General features: G+C 47.5%; 1 protein-coding gene across 1 annotated transcript in view; it reads right to left on the bottom strand.

Moving 5' to 3' along the window:
- The window catches only part of VPS45 (vacuolar protein sorting 45 homolog), an 84,925-nt gene extending 71,206 nt beyond the window's left edge, over positions 1 to 13,719 (bottom strand). Inside the window, exons 1-2 of the mRNA XM_073610353.1 lie at positions 13,431 to 13,719; positions 10,503 to 10,637 (exon numbers count right to left, since the gene is read on the bottom strand). Coding sequence (XP_073466454.1) covers positions 10,503 to 10,637; positions 13,431 to 13,523 — 228 coding nt within the window. The 5' untranslated portion in view covers positions 13,524 to 13,719. The remainder of the gene's footprint in view (positions 1 to 10,502; positions 10,638 to 13,430) is intronic.
- Between the last annotated feature and the right edge of the window lie 4,218 nt (positions 13,720 to 17,937).

The following is a 17,937-nucleotide window of genomic DNA, read 5'->3' as shown; positions in this document are numbered from 1 at the left end:
ATGGGGACAAGGTGCTTTGGGGTGGGGGGGCCGCAGCGCGCCCCCCTCCCCCAAGGCACCAACCCCCCCCATGTTGAGGGCATGCGGCCTGGTATGGTTCAGGAGGGGGGGGCGCTCGCTCGTCCCCACCCCCATTCCTGTCCGGCCGGGCTGCGTGCTCGGATAAGGGTCTGGTATGGATTGGGGGGACCCCCCACGCCGTCCTTTCGGCGTAGGGGGGTTCCCCTCAAGATCCATACCGGACCCAAGGGCCTGGTATGCCCCTGGGGGGGGAACCCATGCCGGATTTTTATTTAAAATTTGGCGCGGAGTTCCCCCTAAAGATTCATACCAAACACAGTGGCGGGGATCCAAGTCGGATCCCCGTTCATTGAAAGTCGGATCCACAAGTCGTGTTGAAGTCGGGTTGAAGTCGCGTTGCAAAGTCGCGTTGAAGTCGTGTTGCCCCTGTGTGAATCGAGCCTTAATGTCACCGGTTCCCAAAAAGAAAAAAGTGTAAAAAATATCAGTTAGGTGTCCGATCTATCCACGCAACATCGGATAGATCACTGTTCGCCGCCATTACTAGTGAAAAAAAAAAAAAAAATTATAATAAAAATGCCATAAATCTTTCCCCTATTTTGTAGACGCTTATTGGGGTTTTTTTTTTAAACCAAAAACATGTAACAGAATACATATTGGCCTAAATTCTAAATTTATGAAGAAATTTGATTTTTTTTTTAATTTTTGGGGTATTTTTTATAGCAGAAAGTAAAAAAAATAGTTTTTTTTTTTTCTAAATTGTCGTTATATTTTCTGTTTACAGCGAAAAAAATAAAAACCACACAGGTGATCAAATACCACCAAAAGAAAGCTCTATTTGTGGGAAAAAAAAGGACAATTTGTGTACAGCGTTGCATAACCGCACATTTGTCAGTTTGAGGTAACGCAGTGCCGTATCGCAAAAAAAAAAAAAAAATGGCCTGTTCATGAAGTGGATAAATCCTTCTGGGGCTGAAGTGGTTAAAACAAACTGTGCAGCTCTGACTAAAAGATGAATAAATACTATGACTATTACATTGTCCATATGAGAGTATTGTATATTTGATATATCCTACCCTACTTATTATACATGTAATCCAACATTCAAACAATGAGAAATAGAGAACTTCCCAAATTAAAGTTGCATTTTTATGAATGTAGGAAGGAGAGTTGTGGGTTAGATTGCAGATCCAGGTAGGTTTTCTCTTATTCGCTCGACATGTTGCGCGTCTAAGTAACGCTTCTTCAGGAGCTAAGAATAGTTCTGCTGAATACATGTAAAATATATAACAATAAGTACATATACAATGTAGACAAAAACATATTTTAGAATATGATACCATACATTTAATAGGACCAACTATAATGATCACATGGGAAAATCCCCCATAAAGGAAAGTGGTCACCCGGGGGCCGACGGTGCAGCCTAGTAACTGGGGAAGCTATTATAGCTACTAGGCTGCACCGTCGGCCCCCCCGGGTGACCACTCTCCTTTATGGGGGATTTTCCCATGTGATCATTATAGTTGGTCGGAACATATTTTATCTCCTATTAAATGTATAGTATCATATTCTAAAATATGTTTTTGTTCACATTGTATATGTACTTATTGTTATATATTTTACATGTATTCAGCAGAACTATTCTTAGCTCCTGAAGAAGCGTTACTTAGACGCGCAACATGTCGAGCGAATAAGAGAAAACCTACCTGGATCTGCAATCTAACCCACAACTCTCCTTCCTACATTCATAAAAATGCAACTTTAATTTGGGAAGTTCTCTATTTCTCATTGTTTGAATGTTGGATTACATGTATAATGCGAGTGATGCGCAGTTTCATCGACGCAGTTATCAATTCTGATCATGTCTTCTCTGCTCTTTTACAGGTAATTGTCTCCTATCTCCTATCCAACTGTACATCCCCACTGAACTGGCTTTGCTGAGTCTGCTATTAATATTTTTGGTAATTGTCTCCTGCTGCCATATCTTTAAACTTCCATATTTACTGCTAGCTCTTTAACAAACACACTGCAATAGCAATATTACTGGTGATTGATTCTCAACTCCATGTGGCTTGAGTGATCAAGAGAGGTAATTAGCTTTACGACCCTAGCCTGTGTCTGGCCTGGCCCTGGCCATCTCCTCCCCATATTCAGGTGTCTCACATCAGACCCAATAATGACCAACTGAGAAATGCATCCCAGCTTAGGCTGTCTATAAATTTATGGCAGCTTATGGGGTGGCGCAGACATCATGGCTCTTTCCTGAGTGGCTCTGTCACGAGTGATGCGCAGTTTCATCGACGCAGTTTAACGAAAGCAGGATAACTAAAGCTGCATGAACAACCGGAACTCTGCTCCACTCTGCAAGACGACAAGCAAACCAACTTTGAAATTTATTTTATATTAGGTTAGTTTCCCACTCTCTAGCCACTAACATGCTCCTTATTCTCTTCCTTCTCACATTGGTGTCTTCTATCCTCAAATTATCTTTACTCTACCCCTCCTCTCTTCCCTGCAGCATGCACATATCACCCTCACTCCTACCCTCTCCCTACTATGGCACCCATCATCTCCTGCATTTGCTGCACCCACATGCTGACATAAACTCCAGGGCCACTAGACACGTGCGCTCATGCACATCCCACTCCCACCTTGCCTTCCTCACCCTCCTCCTTCTTCTAGTCTCAGGTGATATTTCTCCTAATCCTGGTCCGCCATTTTCCAAATGCAAGCCACATATCCAATACCCCTCCCCCTCTGGCAACCACCGCAATCCACTCAGTTTAATTTCTATCCCCCTACTTCCTCAAAGCACCCCACCAATCTCATGTGCCCTGTGGAACGCCCGCTCCATCTGTAACAAGCTAACATCTGTACATGACCTCTTCATCTCTCATGGCTTGAACATACTGGCCATAACAGAAACCTGGCTGCAAAATTTTGACTCAGCTTCTCCTGCTGCCCTCTCCCATGGTGGTCTCCATTGGACTCACTCCTCCAGACCCAACAGACAGAAAGGAGGTGGAGTTGGCTTCCTTCTGTCCCCACAAAGCACCTTCCAAGTCCTTACTGTCCCTCCCTCTCTATCCCTCTCTTCTTTCGAGATGCACTGTATTCGTCTGTTTTCTCCCATTTCTCTGAGGATTGCAGCAATTTATAGGCCTCCAGGACCGGTATCGCGCTTCATTGATGACTTTGCTGCCTGGCTACCCTACTTTCTCTCCTCTGAAATACCCACCATTATTCTTGGTGACTTTAACATTCCTGTCAATGTCAACAGCCCAACTACAGCTAAACTTCTCAACTTAACCTCATCTTTTGACCTAACCCAATGGACACATACTTCCACTCACTCCAATGGTAATACCCTTGACCTTGTATTCTCCCATCTCTGCAACCCTGGCAACCTCACCAACACCCCCTTTCCTCTATCTGATCACAACCTCATTACTTTCACTGTATCCTTGCCTCCAACCACCCATCCCTCCAAGCAGCAAACAATTACTTGTAGAAACCTTCGCCACTTTAACCCTTCTCTTCTCTATTCTGCTACTGACAACCTATATGACATAATCTCTCCCCTGTCCTGTCCTGACCTGGCCACTTCTGTCTACAACAGTTCACTCTCATCATCACTAGATGCACTTGCTCCCCTAACCACACGCAGAATTAGGCCCCGACCGTTACAACCCTGGCAAACTGATAACACTAGAAATCTCAAGAGACATTGCCGTGCTCTTGAACGACTGTGGCGTAAAACCAAATGCCTGCAAGATTTCACCCTATATAAATCTGCCCTTCTAAAATACAATTCATGCCTCCATGCTGCCAAACAAGCCTACTTTGTCTCTCTTATTAATTCCTTGTCATCCAGTCCCCGTCGGCTCTTCTCAACCTTTAACTCTCTGCTTCGTCCACCACCCCCTCTACCCACTAACTCACTCACTGCCCAAGAGATTGCCAATCACTTCAAAGACAAGATCAATGCAATTCGTGAGGACATCTCCACTGTGCGTACATCTTCCCCACCCATCATACCTTGCCCAGCAGCACATTCAACCCTCTCCTCTTTTGAATTGGCTACTACGGAAGAGGTTACAAAAATTTTCTCGAATGCCCACCTAACCAATTGTCCCTTGGATCCTGTTCCCTCACAACTACTACGGTCACCCTCTTCTTCCATCCTATGCTCCCTCACCCACATCTTCAATCTCTCCCTTTCTAGTGGCATTTTCCCCTCCCCTCTAAAACATGCACAGATCACTCCCATTCTTAAAAAGCCCTCACTGGACCCTACCGACCTGAACAACTTAAGACCCATCTCATTACTCCCATTCACCTCTAAACTTCTAGAACGCTTAGTCTACAACCGTCTTAGCTCCTACCTCAATGAAAATAACCTTCTTGACCCCTTACAGTCTGGCTTTCGCTCGCAGCACTCCACGGAAACTACCTTACTAAAACTCACTAACGATTTACTAACTGCTAAAACCAACAGCCAGTACTCCATACTCCTACTACTTGACCTCTCTGCGGCCTTTGATACTGTTGACCACCCGCTCCTTCTCAATAAACTACATTCCCTTGGCCTCCGAGATTCTGCTCTATCCTGGTTCTCTGGCTATTTATCACAGCGCTCCTTCAGTGTCACCTACAACTCTGTCTCCTCCTCTCCATTGCCCCTTTCTGTGGGGGTCCCCCAAGGCTCGGTTCTTGGACCCCTTCTCTTCTCTATCTACACCACCTCCCTTGGTCACCTAATAACTGCCCACGGCTTCCAATACCACTTATACGCTGATGACACCCAAATCTATCTGTCTACTCCCCATAGCTGGTACCTGACAGTTCCAGTCAATAATCACAAGGGAGTTTTTGTCGGGGCGTGACCGGATGTGGGAGTGAGAGGGTGTGCGAGATCTCCTCTCCCTCCGCTCTGACCAGCTAAGCCACGGGCTGAGGAGACTATCGGTGTGTGCAGCAGTACAAGCGGCAGTGTAAGCAGCGGTGTCCGGCCAACTACAGCACTACAGCACTACTGAGCAGATCGCTCCCTGGCGCAGACGCGGTGGACGGAGCTGAGGCGGGGTGTGAGAGACCCCTGTGGCGTGCCGGTGGCCGGGTAAAGGGACGCTCCGGTGGCGGCTATAGCAGCACCAGCAGTGGCGGCGTCAGTGAGTGTGGCGGTGGAGAGCCAGGAAGATGGAGCTATAGGGGTGGCGTGAGAGGCCCCCCCCTTGGGTTATCAGCAGCAACCAAATCTGGTCGAACACAGTAGCAGCAGCGGGGCAATGAACAAAGTAAGCTATCAGAATTAACATCGCAACGCTGGGAATCCGGAGAGCTGCTAAGAAGACCCCAGACATAGGTGAAAACTTTCCTACTTTTCTTTTTATATAATATGACTTTTTTTTTCCTGGTTCCTGGTTAAAGAGCTGGCCTGTGAGTTGGCCTTTGATTGATTGGTTCCTGAAGAAACCTAATTGAGTTTGTAATGTGAAACCTGGGTTAACTAGAAACATGCTGCCTTATTACTTTTTGAGCCTATTTACCCTATTGAAGTAATATCTTACATAGAGGAAATTAGCAACCCCAGTCCGAAGTGGGAGACGGACGGGGGTACTGGCGTACGAGGTTTCACCTTTTTGTTTCTTAAAACAATAAAAGAACCAGTGGAATTGTGTGATGTAAGCTGCTTATCATAAACATCAGCTGCAAGTGAAACGGCGTTGCACAAGTACTTGTTTATTGTCCCAAGAATCACTGATCTGACGCTGGCAGAGTTATATGGAGGACTATCTTTGGGATACCTCTTTTTTCTTTTTTTTTCTATGCAAAACTAGTAGTCCGGGACTGTAACAATTTTATATCGCAATTTGCTAAAAGGAAAGGAAATTTTTTTTTTTTTTTTTTTTTTTTTTTTTTTTTCTCCTTTTTTTTCTTTTTTTTTCTCCTTTCCTACCCCCCCCCCCTCCTCCCTTTTTTTTTTTTTTTTTTTTTTTTTTTTTTTTTTTCTTCTCCTCCCCCCTCATGGCATAATAACATGGCTGGGAAGCGGGCAGCAGAGGAAAAATTAAACCAGCACCAGTTACAAAATCAGCCGCACCAAGCAGGAGGTCAGGTTACACGCTCGGCTAGAAACCAGACAAACCAAGCGAAAGTCGCAGCAGCAGCTGCAGTAGCGGCAGCAACAAAATTAGAGCGTTTTTCCAGGACATCCCTATCACCAGTAAAATCCCAACAGCTAACCCAAGCGAGTACCCAGGCGAGTAGGAAAAGTCACAGCCAAAGCAGCGGGCCAATATTGGCCGCAGCAAGCCCACTTGCAGTGCCCTCAATAAGTCACGGAATAGGAAAACTTCCCCCTATAAGCGGTGACACAGATCCTAAAAGGCTACCCAATACAACTGAGCCCGGGATGGAGAGTGGCCAAAGTGGAGGAGCGGAAGAGCCAACAATGAGGGACCTCATGTATGCGATTACTGCATGTAAGGAATCAATTTTTGGTTTGGGTGCTCAGCTAAAAAGCATAAGAGAAGAACTGATAGCGCTGGGTAGTAGATTGAAAGAAACGGAGGGAAGAACAACAGCCCTAGAGGAAAGATTAAGCTTGGTGGAAGATATACTATCCCCGCTCAGACAAGATATGACTGACATGAAGAAACGCATAGAAAATCAATCCGCCAAAATAGATGAACTAGAAAATAGAAATCGAAGAAACAACATAAGAGTAATAGGCATGCCGGAACGGAGCGAGGGACCTGACCCTATTGAATTTTTGGAGGGATGGATCAAGGAGATATTTGGGGCTTCATCTTTTTCTCCTTTTTTTGGCATCGAACGCGCCCATCGAATCCCCTCCAAATCTCGGCAGGGCAAGGAGTACCCAAGACCTATAATTATGAAAATGTTCAACTTTAGAGATAAGGTGTCTTTGCTTCGGAAAGCGAGAGAAATGAGAGAAATCCTGTATAGGGGGAGCGCGAATTTCACTATATCAAGACATCTCCCCAGACCTGCAAAAGCTCAGGGCGGCATACATGCCAATTAAACGTGTGCTTCAGCAAAAAAAGATGGATTATGCACTACTGTACCCCGCCCGCATGAGAATAACCACCAGGAATGGGACATTCTTCTTTGATTCTCCCCGCAAAGTGGAAGACTGGCTGGAGAATGTAGAGAGGACAACACGGAATGAAGGAGAGGAGAGATTAGAGACTGATTAGATTGCGGACTTTTTTTTTTTTTTTTTTTCCCTTTCCGTCCTTATGTGGTATTAGGGAGGGGGGAGAGAAGAGGGTAGGTTGATACAATGAGTAATACACTAAAGAATTAAGTAGGCGATGTGTTGCAGGTAGAAGTTGAGAAAGAAGTATAGGGATAGACCATAAAGTAGTAAAGGTTAGTATACACTTACTTAATTCACTGGATTGACATGACAGATTATCTTTTATCCGAACACAAAAAATTAAAAACACATGAACAGCACTAATAAGGTTGAAGGAATAGGATTATAATTTAGCACTAGTTGGATATTCACTTTTTAGAATACTTTGAGCTGCCACGATAAACGATTTTTTTTACAAGTATAATTATTTAGAACACTTGAATAACACTAACATGGTCAGGGAGGGGGGGAGGGGGTGGGATAGGGACCCCTGGGTCAAAGGGGTATCGTAAATGTGTGGCACTGGCAAGGTATGCCAGTGTAGTATGGGGAATGAGAGCAAGTGGGAGGTTCGGAACATAGCCCCTAGGGTAGGCCCAGCTGGGCGGGGAGGGAAGGAAGGAGGTGGGTGGGTGAGGGGGTGGGGGAGACAGGAGGGAAAGAGCGGGGAGGGGGGGTGGAGCGGGGTGGGGGGCGGGGGAGGATGGGGAGGGGTGGGTGGTAAAGTCACAACTCAAATAATCAATGAAAAACATCACAAACATAAAACCATATACAAATCCCTCCTACGCTCCACCAAGGATGGTAAGGGGATTAGGAGGAATGCTGACTGTTATGTATTACTTACTGAGGGGACCCAAGGGGCAGGTAAAATTCTGAGGGACAATTGTATTCCTATTCCCTGCTCACGTTGTTGTCTCTTGCTATATAGTTATTTGAATTGGTATGATCCCCTATATGAGTAAAGAAATTGGGAAAAGGAAAGACCTACTCTTGATGACATGGAATGTGAGAGGGCTGGGGGATAGCGACAAGAGAAGGGCAATGTTTAGATATTTTGATATAATGAAACCTCAGATAATCTGTTTACAGGAAACACACTTGTGTTCCAACTCTGTCCACCTGCTGCGCTCAAGAAGATACCCGACTCAGTTCCACTCCATGCACACTTCACATTCAAGAGGAGTCAGTATAGTGATCTCCTCGGGTGTCTCCTTTGAGTGCATGGAACAGAGGGTGGACAGGGAGGGAAAATTTGTCTTCCTGCTATGTAAAATTAACGGTTTAACGTGCATAATTGCATCTGTCTACTCCTCACCTCACTCCTTCAGTCTCCTCTCGCATTACTAACTTACTAACTGACATATCAGCATGGATGTCGCACCACTTCCTTAAACTAAATCTCTCTAAAACTGAGCTATTAATATTCCCCCCCGCCCGTGCCCCCCTCCATGACTTTTCCATCAAAATCAACAATGCAACCATCAGTCCCTCCCCTCACGCCAGGGTACTAGGTGTAATCCTAGACTCCGACTTGTCATTTCAGCCTCAAATCCAATCATTGTCAAAAGTTTGTAGAATTCACCTCCGTAACATCTCTAAAATTCGCCCTTTTTTAACAAATGAAACCACCAAGCTCCTCATTCACTCCCTTGTTATCTCTCGCCTTGACTATTGCAACTCCCTTCTCATTGGCCTACCGCTCCATAGGCTATCCCCTCTTCAGTCTATCATGAATGCTGCTGCCAGACTTATCCACCTTACCAACCGCTCAGTGTCTGCCAACCCTCTACTTCAATCCCTACACTGGCTCCCAATCACCCAGCGAATTAAATTCAAAATTCTAACCACAACATACAAAGCCATTCACAACTCTGCCCCAAGCTACATCACTAATCTTGTCTCCAAATATCACCCAAATCGTCCTCTCCGCTCTTCTCAAGACCTCCTGCTTTCAAGCTCTCTCATCTCCTCCTCCCATGCTCGTCTCCAGGATTTCTCCAGAGCCTCTCCCATCCTCTGGAACTCGCTACCTTCATCTATCCGGCTAGCCCCTACTCTTGCTACCTTCAGGCAATCCCTGAAAACTCATCTCTTCAGGAAAGCCTATCACGTCTCCAACTAATCTCCTACCACTTCCACCAGCTCATTCCCCACAGTTACAACCTTTTGTACCACCTGCCCCACCCTATTAGATTGTAAGCTCTTCTGAGCAGGGCCCTCTTAATCCTATTGTATTGTATTGTATTATATTATAACTGTATTGTCTCCCTTTTATATTGTAAAGCGCTGCGTAAACTGTTGGCGCTATATAAATCCTGAATAATAATAATAATAATAATAATAATAATAATAATAATAATGTATAATAAGTAGGGTAGGATATATCAAATATACAATACTCTCATATGGACAATGTAATAGTCATAGTATTTATCTTCAACTTTGTAATTTAAATTTAATAAAATAAAATAATTTTTATCCTTTATAGTCTAACTACTCGTGTGCCTCCAAAGTCCGACTTACTAGCTCCTATACTCCACTTACAGTATATATTATAGGGACGTTGGCACACCATTTTAGCAGTACCTACAGTGTCACCCTGTTCTTAGGTACATACCCACTTGGGACTCTTTGAAATAAAAGATGAATAAAGCCCTTGCTATAGGTGAAGGCCATTTATGTACCTCTTGAACCCCCGACTGGAATACCCCAGGACGTTGCCAAGTGAGACCTAGCTGTTACTGTTCACCTCCACCATCACAGGAGTGAGCTCTTCCTCTGATTCAAACCCCCTCACAGGTTCTCTCTCTTCCCCGATGTAGTAACCCTGAGCTCAGAATCTGAGAGCTCACTTCTGACATGGAGGTGATCAGTGATGACTAGGTCTCACTTAGCAACATCTATAGCAATGTTCTGGTAGTATTCCAGTCAAGCTTCAGGAGGTACCTAAATTACCTACAGCTATAGAAAGGGCTTCATTCAACCTTAGTCAGAGCTTTCACAGTTTGTTTTTCGCTAGAGACGCCCCTCAGGCAGGTTTTTGGTGAAGTTGAACTAACCCTTTAAATCCACTTTGAAGCAAAAAAGTCAGTGTTGTGGTAACTTGATTCTAAATGACTTTAGTATATCCATTATTCAAGCAGAGCAAGAGGAACGAATGTCTTTTTTAATAAAAGTTGAATTCAGCTTTAAAATCTCCACTTTCACTGAGCCACCTGCACCGTACACAATAAAAAGATGGAATCTGATTGGTTTCTCTGGGCAGCACAGGTGACAACCCTCCCGATGAGGCTTTCTCAGTGTACTCTACCTTGGTGGGTCTCAGGAAGCAGAGGGCTTTCAGGTGCTTCATGCTCTCCCGGTGGGTGGTATCGATCCGCTCAAACAGATAGACTTCTTTCTGCAGAATCTCCGACTGTGTGTACACCATGCTGACAAAGCTGGTCTGTGCGGGGGAGGAGATAGAACAACCGATGTCAATGATTGGAAGAAAAACTTCATCCATATAAACAGGACAACAGACATCTATATATATATATATATATATATATATATATATATATATATATATATATATATATATATATATATATATATATATATATATTATATATATATATACACAAAATACACCATTTATATTCATGAACTGAGTCTCTCAAAAGTATTATACAGCTAAGGTAAGTGCCTAAATCTGTCTTCATATCATCTTCCTGTAACCCTCTGCACAGCAGCACGGGGGGCAGTGAGCTTATGGACCTATAAAGTGGTAGACAGCTGGCGCTGGAGCCTTGGATAGAAATATTTCAGTCATTTTGATATGTTTGGTAAAAACGTTCCAATGGGGGAACTAGAATCTAACCAAAAACCTACAACAGATTTACAAGGTTTCGAAATTTTGAGACCTTTCACCCCAGAATTACCACAATGGACCTCCTTGTCACCCCTAACATGACAATGGTCTCCTAGGATTATCCCTCACCATGATGTGGCCCCTGTTATATTCCACCACAGTGGTCCCCCAGTATTCCCCCCCACCACCATGGCAATGGGCACCCAGTCATTACCCCATATCACACCACTTTGGTCCCCCCAGTATTGCCCCCAACCATTATGGTCCCCCAATAAATCCCCCACCATAATGGTCTTCTAAAATGTACCACTGCCATAATAGAGTCCCTGTCATACCCCACCACAGTGGTCCCCCAGTATTCCCCCCCATCACCACCACCTCATTAATGGGCACCCAGTCATACCACACATTGGTACACCAGTATTTCCCCATCACCATTATGGTCCTCCAATCACCCCCCCCCCCCCCACCATAATGGCCTCCTAGTATTACCACTACTATTATGCCCCCCCCCCCCGTCATACCCCACACCACAATTAACAAATGATGGTCCCCTAGTATTACCCCTCTTCCATCACACACACACCATAATGGGTCCCCAGTCATTCATCCCACCACAATGGCCTCCTAGCACCACCTCACCACCATAGTAGGCCCTGTGTTCTACCCCACACCACAATGGTCTCCTAGTATTACCCCAACAATAATATGGCCCCTCTCATACCCCACCATAGTGGTCCCCTACTATTACTCCTCCCCGACCATGATAATGAGCACCCAGTCATACCCCCAGAGCAAACCACATTGGTCAACCAGTATTACCCCCTCACCATTATGGTAACACCACCCCCCCTCTTCCATAATGGTCCCTTAATATTACCAAGGTGTCCATCTTATGCCAACACAGTGGTCCCCCAGAATTGAACCCTCCCGCCAAGGAATGGTCCCCCATTCACATCCCACACCATAATAATCTCCCATCACAGCCCCCTCCATTATGATCTTCTGGTATTACCACTACCATATTCCTTCCACACCAGAGATGGGCTTCGGGCAAGTTCGAAATCCTACCTGCCCGATGCTGCACAGCGCTAATCACAGGCAGTGAGACATTTCCCCATCTGTGCAACTGCGGACCAGGAAACGTCTCGGTGCCTGTGATCAGCGCTGTGCAGTGTCGGCTTCCTGGCGGGATCGGGCATGTGGGATTTTGAACACACCCAAGCCCATCTCTACTCCACACCACAAAGGACAAGGGTTCCCTAGTATTACCCCCAAAATCCCCCACACACCATAGTGGGGCCCATAGATGTAACCTTCATTACTATGATACTCCAATAACACCCCCCACCACCATAAATTACTCCCCGTCATACCCCACCACATTGGTCCCCTGGTATAACTCCCACCATAATGTGGTCCCTGTTATACCCCACCACGTTGATTTCCACAGTATAACCCCCCCATCACCAAGATAATACCCCCCATGATACTCCAGACCACAATTAACAATGGTGGTCACCTAGATTCCCCCCCCCCAAAAAAAAAAATCACATACCATAATGGGTCTCCAGATGTCCCCCCCATCACAATTGTCTCCTCGTAGCAACCCCACCATAATGCCCCCCTGTCATACCCCACACCACAGTGGTCCCTTAGTTTCACCCTCAACCCACAGTGGTCCCCCAATCACACTATGAGCCCCTTAGTATTACCACTATCATAAATGACCCCCTGTCATACCCCACACCACACTGGACAATGGTTCCCTAGTAGTATACCCCCCGCCCCCAGATCCCACACACACCATAATGGGCCCCCTCATCACAATGGACCCCCTGTCATACCCCTCATCACAATGGTCTCCTAGAAGCACCCCCTACCATAATGTGGCCAATGGTATACCCCAACACCCCCCCATCACCAAGATAATACCCCCTCTATCATACCCTACACCATAATTAGCAAGGGCAGTGCCCTAGTATTCCTCTTCCCCCTTCTGATCGCATACACCATAATGGGGTCCCAGACCTACCGCTTATCACAATGGACCCCCTGTCATGCCTCATCGCAATGGCCTCCTAGTATCACCCCCACCATAATCCCCCCCCCCCATCATACCCCAAACCACAGTTGTGCCCCAGTGACACCCCCACCTTAATGCCCCCCATCATATCCCAAACCACAGTGGTCCCCCAGTGACATGCCCACCATAATGCTCCCCCAGTATTAGCAATACTATAATAGGACCCCTGTCAAACACCACACCACACTGGTCCTCCAATATAACTCCTCCTCCACACACAGGTCCCTCAGTACCCCCCTGCCCACCATAGGTCCCCAGTATTATCCCCCACACCCCAATGGTCTCCCCTCTCCTCTCACCGTCTCCTTGTCCATGAGCAGCACCTTCATCCCAGGCCCGCTGTCCTCTATCATCTTAGACACATACTGCTTCACTGCCAGCACCACATTCATGGTTGCTTCTCTCTCTTCTCCCTGTCACCTCCACTTCCGGGATCTGGAACTGTAAGCTGCGAACAAGGAGGTCTGACTGCAGAGTGGAGCTCCACGTTTGACAGGAAGCATGTGACCTCCACTCCACAGTTTTTTTTATTGTTATTGAACTTTATTGTAACAAACAATGAATAGCTGCAGAGTGGAGCTCCACTGTCGACAGGAAACATGATGTGTCCTCCACTCCACCTTTTTTTTAATGAACTTTAATGTAACAAACATTCAATACACATTAGAAACAACATGTTGGAAGTGGAGGTGACATGTTTCTTGTCACATCTGTATCTGGCTGCAGACTACAGACAGTCCATCACTGAGCACCACTGTCCATCCCCCTGTCCAATCCCTCTGTCCCCCTGTCCATCCCACGATCCCCCTGTCTGTCCCCCTGTCCATCCCACGGTCCCCCTGTCCGTCCCACGGTCTCCTTGTCTGTCCCCCTGTCCATCCCACGGTCCCCCTGTCCATCCCACGGCCCTGTCCGTCCCACGGTCCCCCTGTCTGTCCCCCTGTCCATCCCACGGCCCCCCTGTCCATCCAGGCTTGAATGGGATGGACAGGGGGGCCGTGGGATGGACAGGGGGACAGACAGGGGGACCGTGGGATGGACAGGGGGTATCCTTAGATGCAGACAAGCAAAGAAAGTGTTTCCACCACTCAGGCTGACACTGACCCAGGTGTAAGTGGAAGTTTCAGAGCAGAAGAGTTCCAGGTGCTGGCTGAATGCTAGACAAGGCAGGCTTGAATGGAGGAGAAGATTTGGATGCCGCACACCGGATGTAGTCAAAAAACTTCACTTTATTGAAAAAATGGGATCATCAAAATAACAAGACTGTCATGCAGAAAGTACAGGTAAGCTGACGCGTTTCGCACTCAGGACTGAGTGCTTACTCATAGCTATGAGTAAGCACTCAGTCCTGAGTGCGAAACGCGTCAGCTTACCTGTACTTTCTGCATGACAGTCTTGTTATTTTGATGATCCCATTTTTTCAATAAAGTGAAGTTTTTTGACTACATCCGGTGTGCGGCATCCAAATCTTCTCCTCCATTCAAGCCTGCCTTGTCTAGCATTCAGCCAGCACCTGGAACTCTTCTGCTCTGAAACTTCCACTTACACCTGGGTCAGTGTCAGCCTGAGTGGTGGAAACACTTTCTTTGCTTGTCTGCATCTAAGGATACCCCCTGTCCATCCCACGGTCCCCCTGTCTGTCCCCCTGTCCATCCCACGGCCCCCCTGTCCATCCCACGGTCCCCCTGTCTGTCCCCCTGTCCATCCCCCTGTCCATCCCACGGTCCCCCTGTCTGTCCCCACTGTCCATCCCACGGCCCCCCTGTCCATCCCACGGCCCCCCTGTCCATCCCACGGTCCATCCCTCTGTCCATCCCACGGTCCCCCTGTCTGTCCCCCTGTCCGTCCCACGGCCCCCCTGTCCGTCCCACGGTCCCCCTGTCTGTCCCCCTGTCCATCCCACGGCCCCCCTGTCCATCCCACGGTCCCCCTGTCTGTCCCCCTGTCCATCCCACGGTCCCCCTGTCTGTCCCCACTGTCCATCCCACGGCCCCCCTGTCCATCCCACGGCCCCCCCTGTCCATCCCACGGCCCCCCTGTCCATCCCACGGTCCATCCCTCTGTCCATCCCACGGTCCCCCTGTCTGTCCCCCTGTCCATCCCACGGCCCCCCTGTCCGTCCCACGGTCCCCCTGTCTGTCCCCCTGTCCATCCCACGGCCCCCCTGTCCATCCCACGGTCCCCCTGTCTGTCCCCCTGTCCATCCCACGGTCCCCCTGTCCATCCCAAGGTCCACCTGTCCATCCCACAGACCCCTGTCTGTCCCCTGTCCATCCTACAGCCCCCTGTCTGTCCCCCTGTCCATCCCACAGTCCCCCTGTCCATCCCACGGTCCCCCTGTCCATCCCACAGTCCCCCTGTCCATCCCACAGTCCCCCTGTCTGTCCCCCTGTCCATCCCACAGTCCCCCTGTCCATCCCACGGTCCCCCTGTCTGTCCCCCTGTCCATCCCATGGCCCTGTCCGTCCCACGGTCCCCCTGTCTGTCCCCCTGTCCATCCCACAGCCCCCCTGTCCATCCCACGGTCCCCCTGTCTGTCCCCCTGTCCATCCCACGGTCCCCCTGTCTGTCCCCCTGTCTGTCCCCCTGTCTGTCCCCCTGTCCATCCCACGGCCCCCCTGTCCATCCCACGGCCCCCCTGTCCATCCCTCTGTCCATCTCACGGTCCCCCTGTCCATCCCACGGTCCATCCCTCTGTCCATCCCACGGTCCCCCTGTCTGTCCCCCTGTCCATCCCACGGCCCCCTGTCCGTCCCACGGTCCCCCTGTCTGTCCCCCTGTCCATCCCACGGCCCCCCTGTCCATCCCACGGTCCCCCTGTCTGTCCCCCTGTCCATCCCACGGCCCCCCTGTCCATCCCTCTGTCCATCCCACGGTCCCCCTGTCCATCCCACGGTCCATCCCTCTGTCCATCCCACGGTCCCCCTGTCCATCCCACGGTTCCCCTGTCCATCCCACGGCCCCCCTGTCCATCCCACAGTCCCCCTGTCTGTCCCCCTGTCCATCCCAAGGTCCCCCTGTCCATCCCACGGCCCCCCTGTCCATCCCACGGTCCCCCTGTCTGTCTCCCTGTCCATCCCACGGTCCCCCTGTCTGTCATCCTATCCATCCCACGGTCCCCCTGTCTGTCTGTCCTCCTGTCCATCCCACAGTCCCCCTTGTCCATCCCACTGTCCCCCTGTTTATCCCACTGTCCCTCTGCCCATCTAACAGTCCCCCTGCCCATCCCATGGTCCCCTTGTCCATCCCACTGTCCCTCTGACTACTCTGCGCCCCCCCCCCCCGTCCACCTTGCTGCCTCCCCCTGTGCACCCTGCTGGTGTGGGGTTCTTTGGGGTGGTCCACTTTGGGGTGCCTTAAATATGATGGACTGATTTGGAGTGAATGGACCACTTTGGTGTGGTGTTGATAGTGTGGGTTGCTATAGGTAGGATGGGCTAATTTGAACTGTCAGTAAAAGGTTTGGGTGCAGTGGATAGTACGGGGTGTTGCAGGTAGGGTGGGTTCATTTAAGCCCCTCCCACGGTTAACGCAATGAGGCTACACCCTCTGTTCGCCGTGGCGTACACAACAGACTGTGTTACTACTCTCTTTAAGCCACTCAAAGGTGTCTGAGGTCTTTTACAATCCTATTGTCTATATAGTGTATACTACAAAAAAAATTCAGTGCGTCAGAAAAGTGTTCGAGTTTGGCTTGCAGGAACCTTGGTTGGCAACCCTAGGTCTCCTCCTGCAAAACTGGACCAAGGAACACTGCACCCTGCTGCTCAGGCCTCAGATTATTCATGGGCTGTCTCACCACCTACCGGGCACACCTCCCCAGGGATTGGCTAGAGTTCCATAAATATTTATGGCATGTTTTAGAACGTTTCTGTACAGTTTTCAAAGCGCTTTTGAGCTTTGGTGTTTTTTAAATAGCCAATAGAGGGAAGGGGGAAATGTTTAATCGTATGTGGCTGAGTATTTCAGCTTTTTCATCCGCTTTTATTTATTATTAAATTTTAAAAAATTTGTTAGGGGTTATTTTTTTTTTGTTAGGTTAGGGGTTAATATGATTAGGGGGTTAGTGTTATTTATTATTATTTTTATTTTAATTATTGCATTTGAAAAAACGCTCAAAAGCATGTCACACGTTTTAATGCATTTCTACAGGGAAAAAACAGAACTGCAGGGGAGTAAAGCTGCATTCACACCCTGCACATCGTGTTTTGCTGTGCGTTTTTTGTACAGAGTTGTTAAAGCATTTTTTGAGCTTTGCCATTTTTTTATTAGCCAATAGAAAAAAAAATGTGTTTCATCATTTGTTCCTTTTTCAGCCACTTTTATTTACTGTTTTTGTTAGGAGGTTTTTATTTTATTTTATTTACAGTAGTTAATTTTTGTTAGGTTAGGATTAGGGATTCAAATTAGGGGTCAATAATGAGGTTAGGATTAGGAGTTAATATTATTTTATTTATTTAGGATTTATATTTTATTTAATTATTGCATTTGAGCAATTGCATTTACAAACGTTGAGCAATTGCATTTCATTAGTATAAAAACACAACAAAAACACGTAAAAAAAAACATGCACAAATTGCATGTTGCAATGCATTTCTTTGGGGGAAAAAGGCACTTCATAAAACACACCAATCTGCCCGATTCGAACTACAAAAAAAGTTCCAAAACTTTGAGCTTCAGGCTACTTGGAGTGGATATGTGAATCATTTCCATAGAGAATAATTGATTTTTATGTCCTCCAGCATTTTTTTTTTTGAAGCTTCGAGTTACTAAAAAATCTCAGGTGTAAATGGGGGCCCAAAAGGT

This window comes from Aquarana catesbeiana, linkage group LG13 (genome assembly GCF_042186555.1).
Source record: "Aquarana catesbeiana isolate 2022-GZ linkage group LG13, ASM4218655v1, whole genome shotgun sequence".
Lineage (NCBI taxonomy): Eukaryota > Metazoa > Chordata > Amphibia > Anura > Ranidae > Aquarana > Aquarana catesbeiana.
The sequence above is the reverse complement of the archived record's forward strand: the minus strand, read 5'-3'. Positions and strand labels throughout refer to the sequence as shown.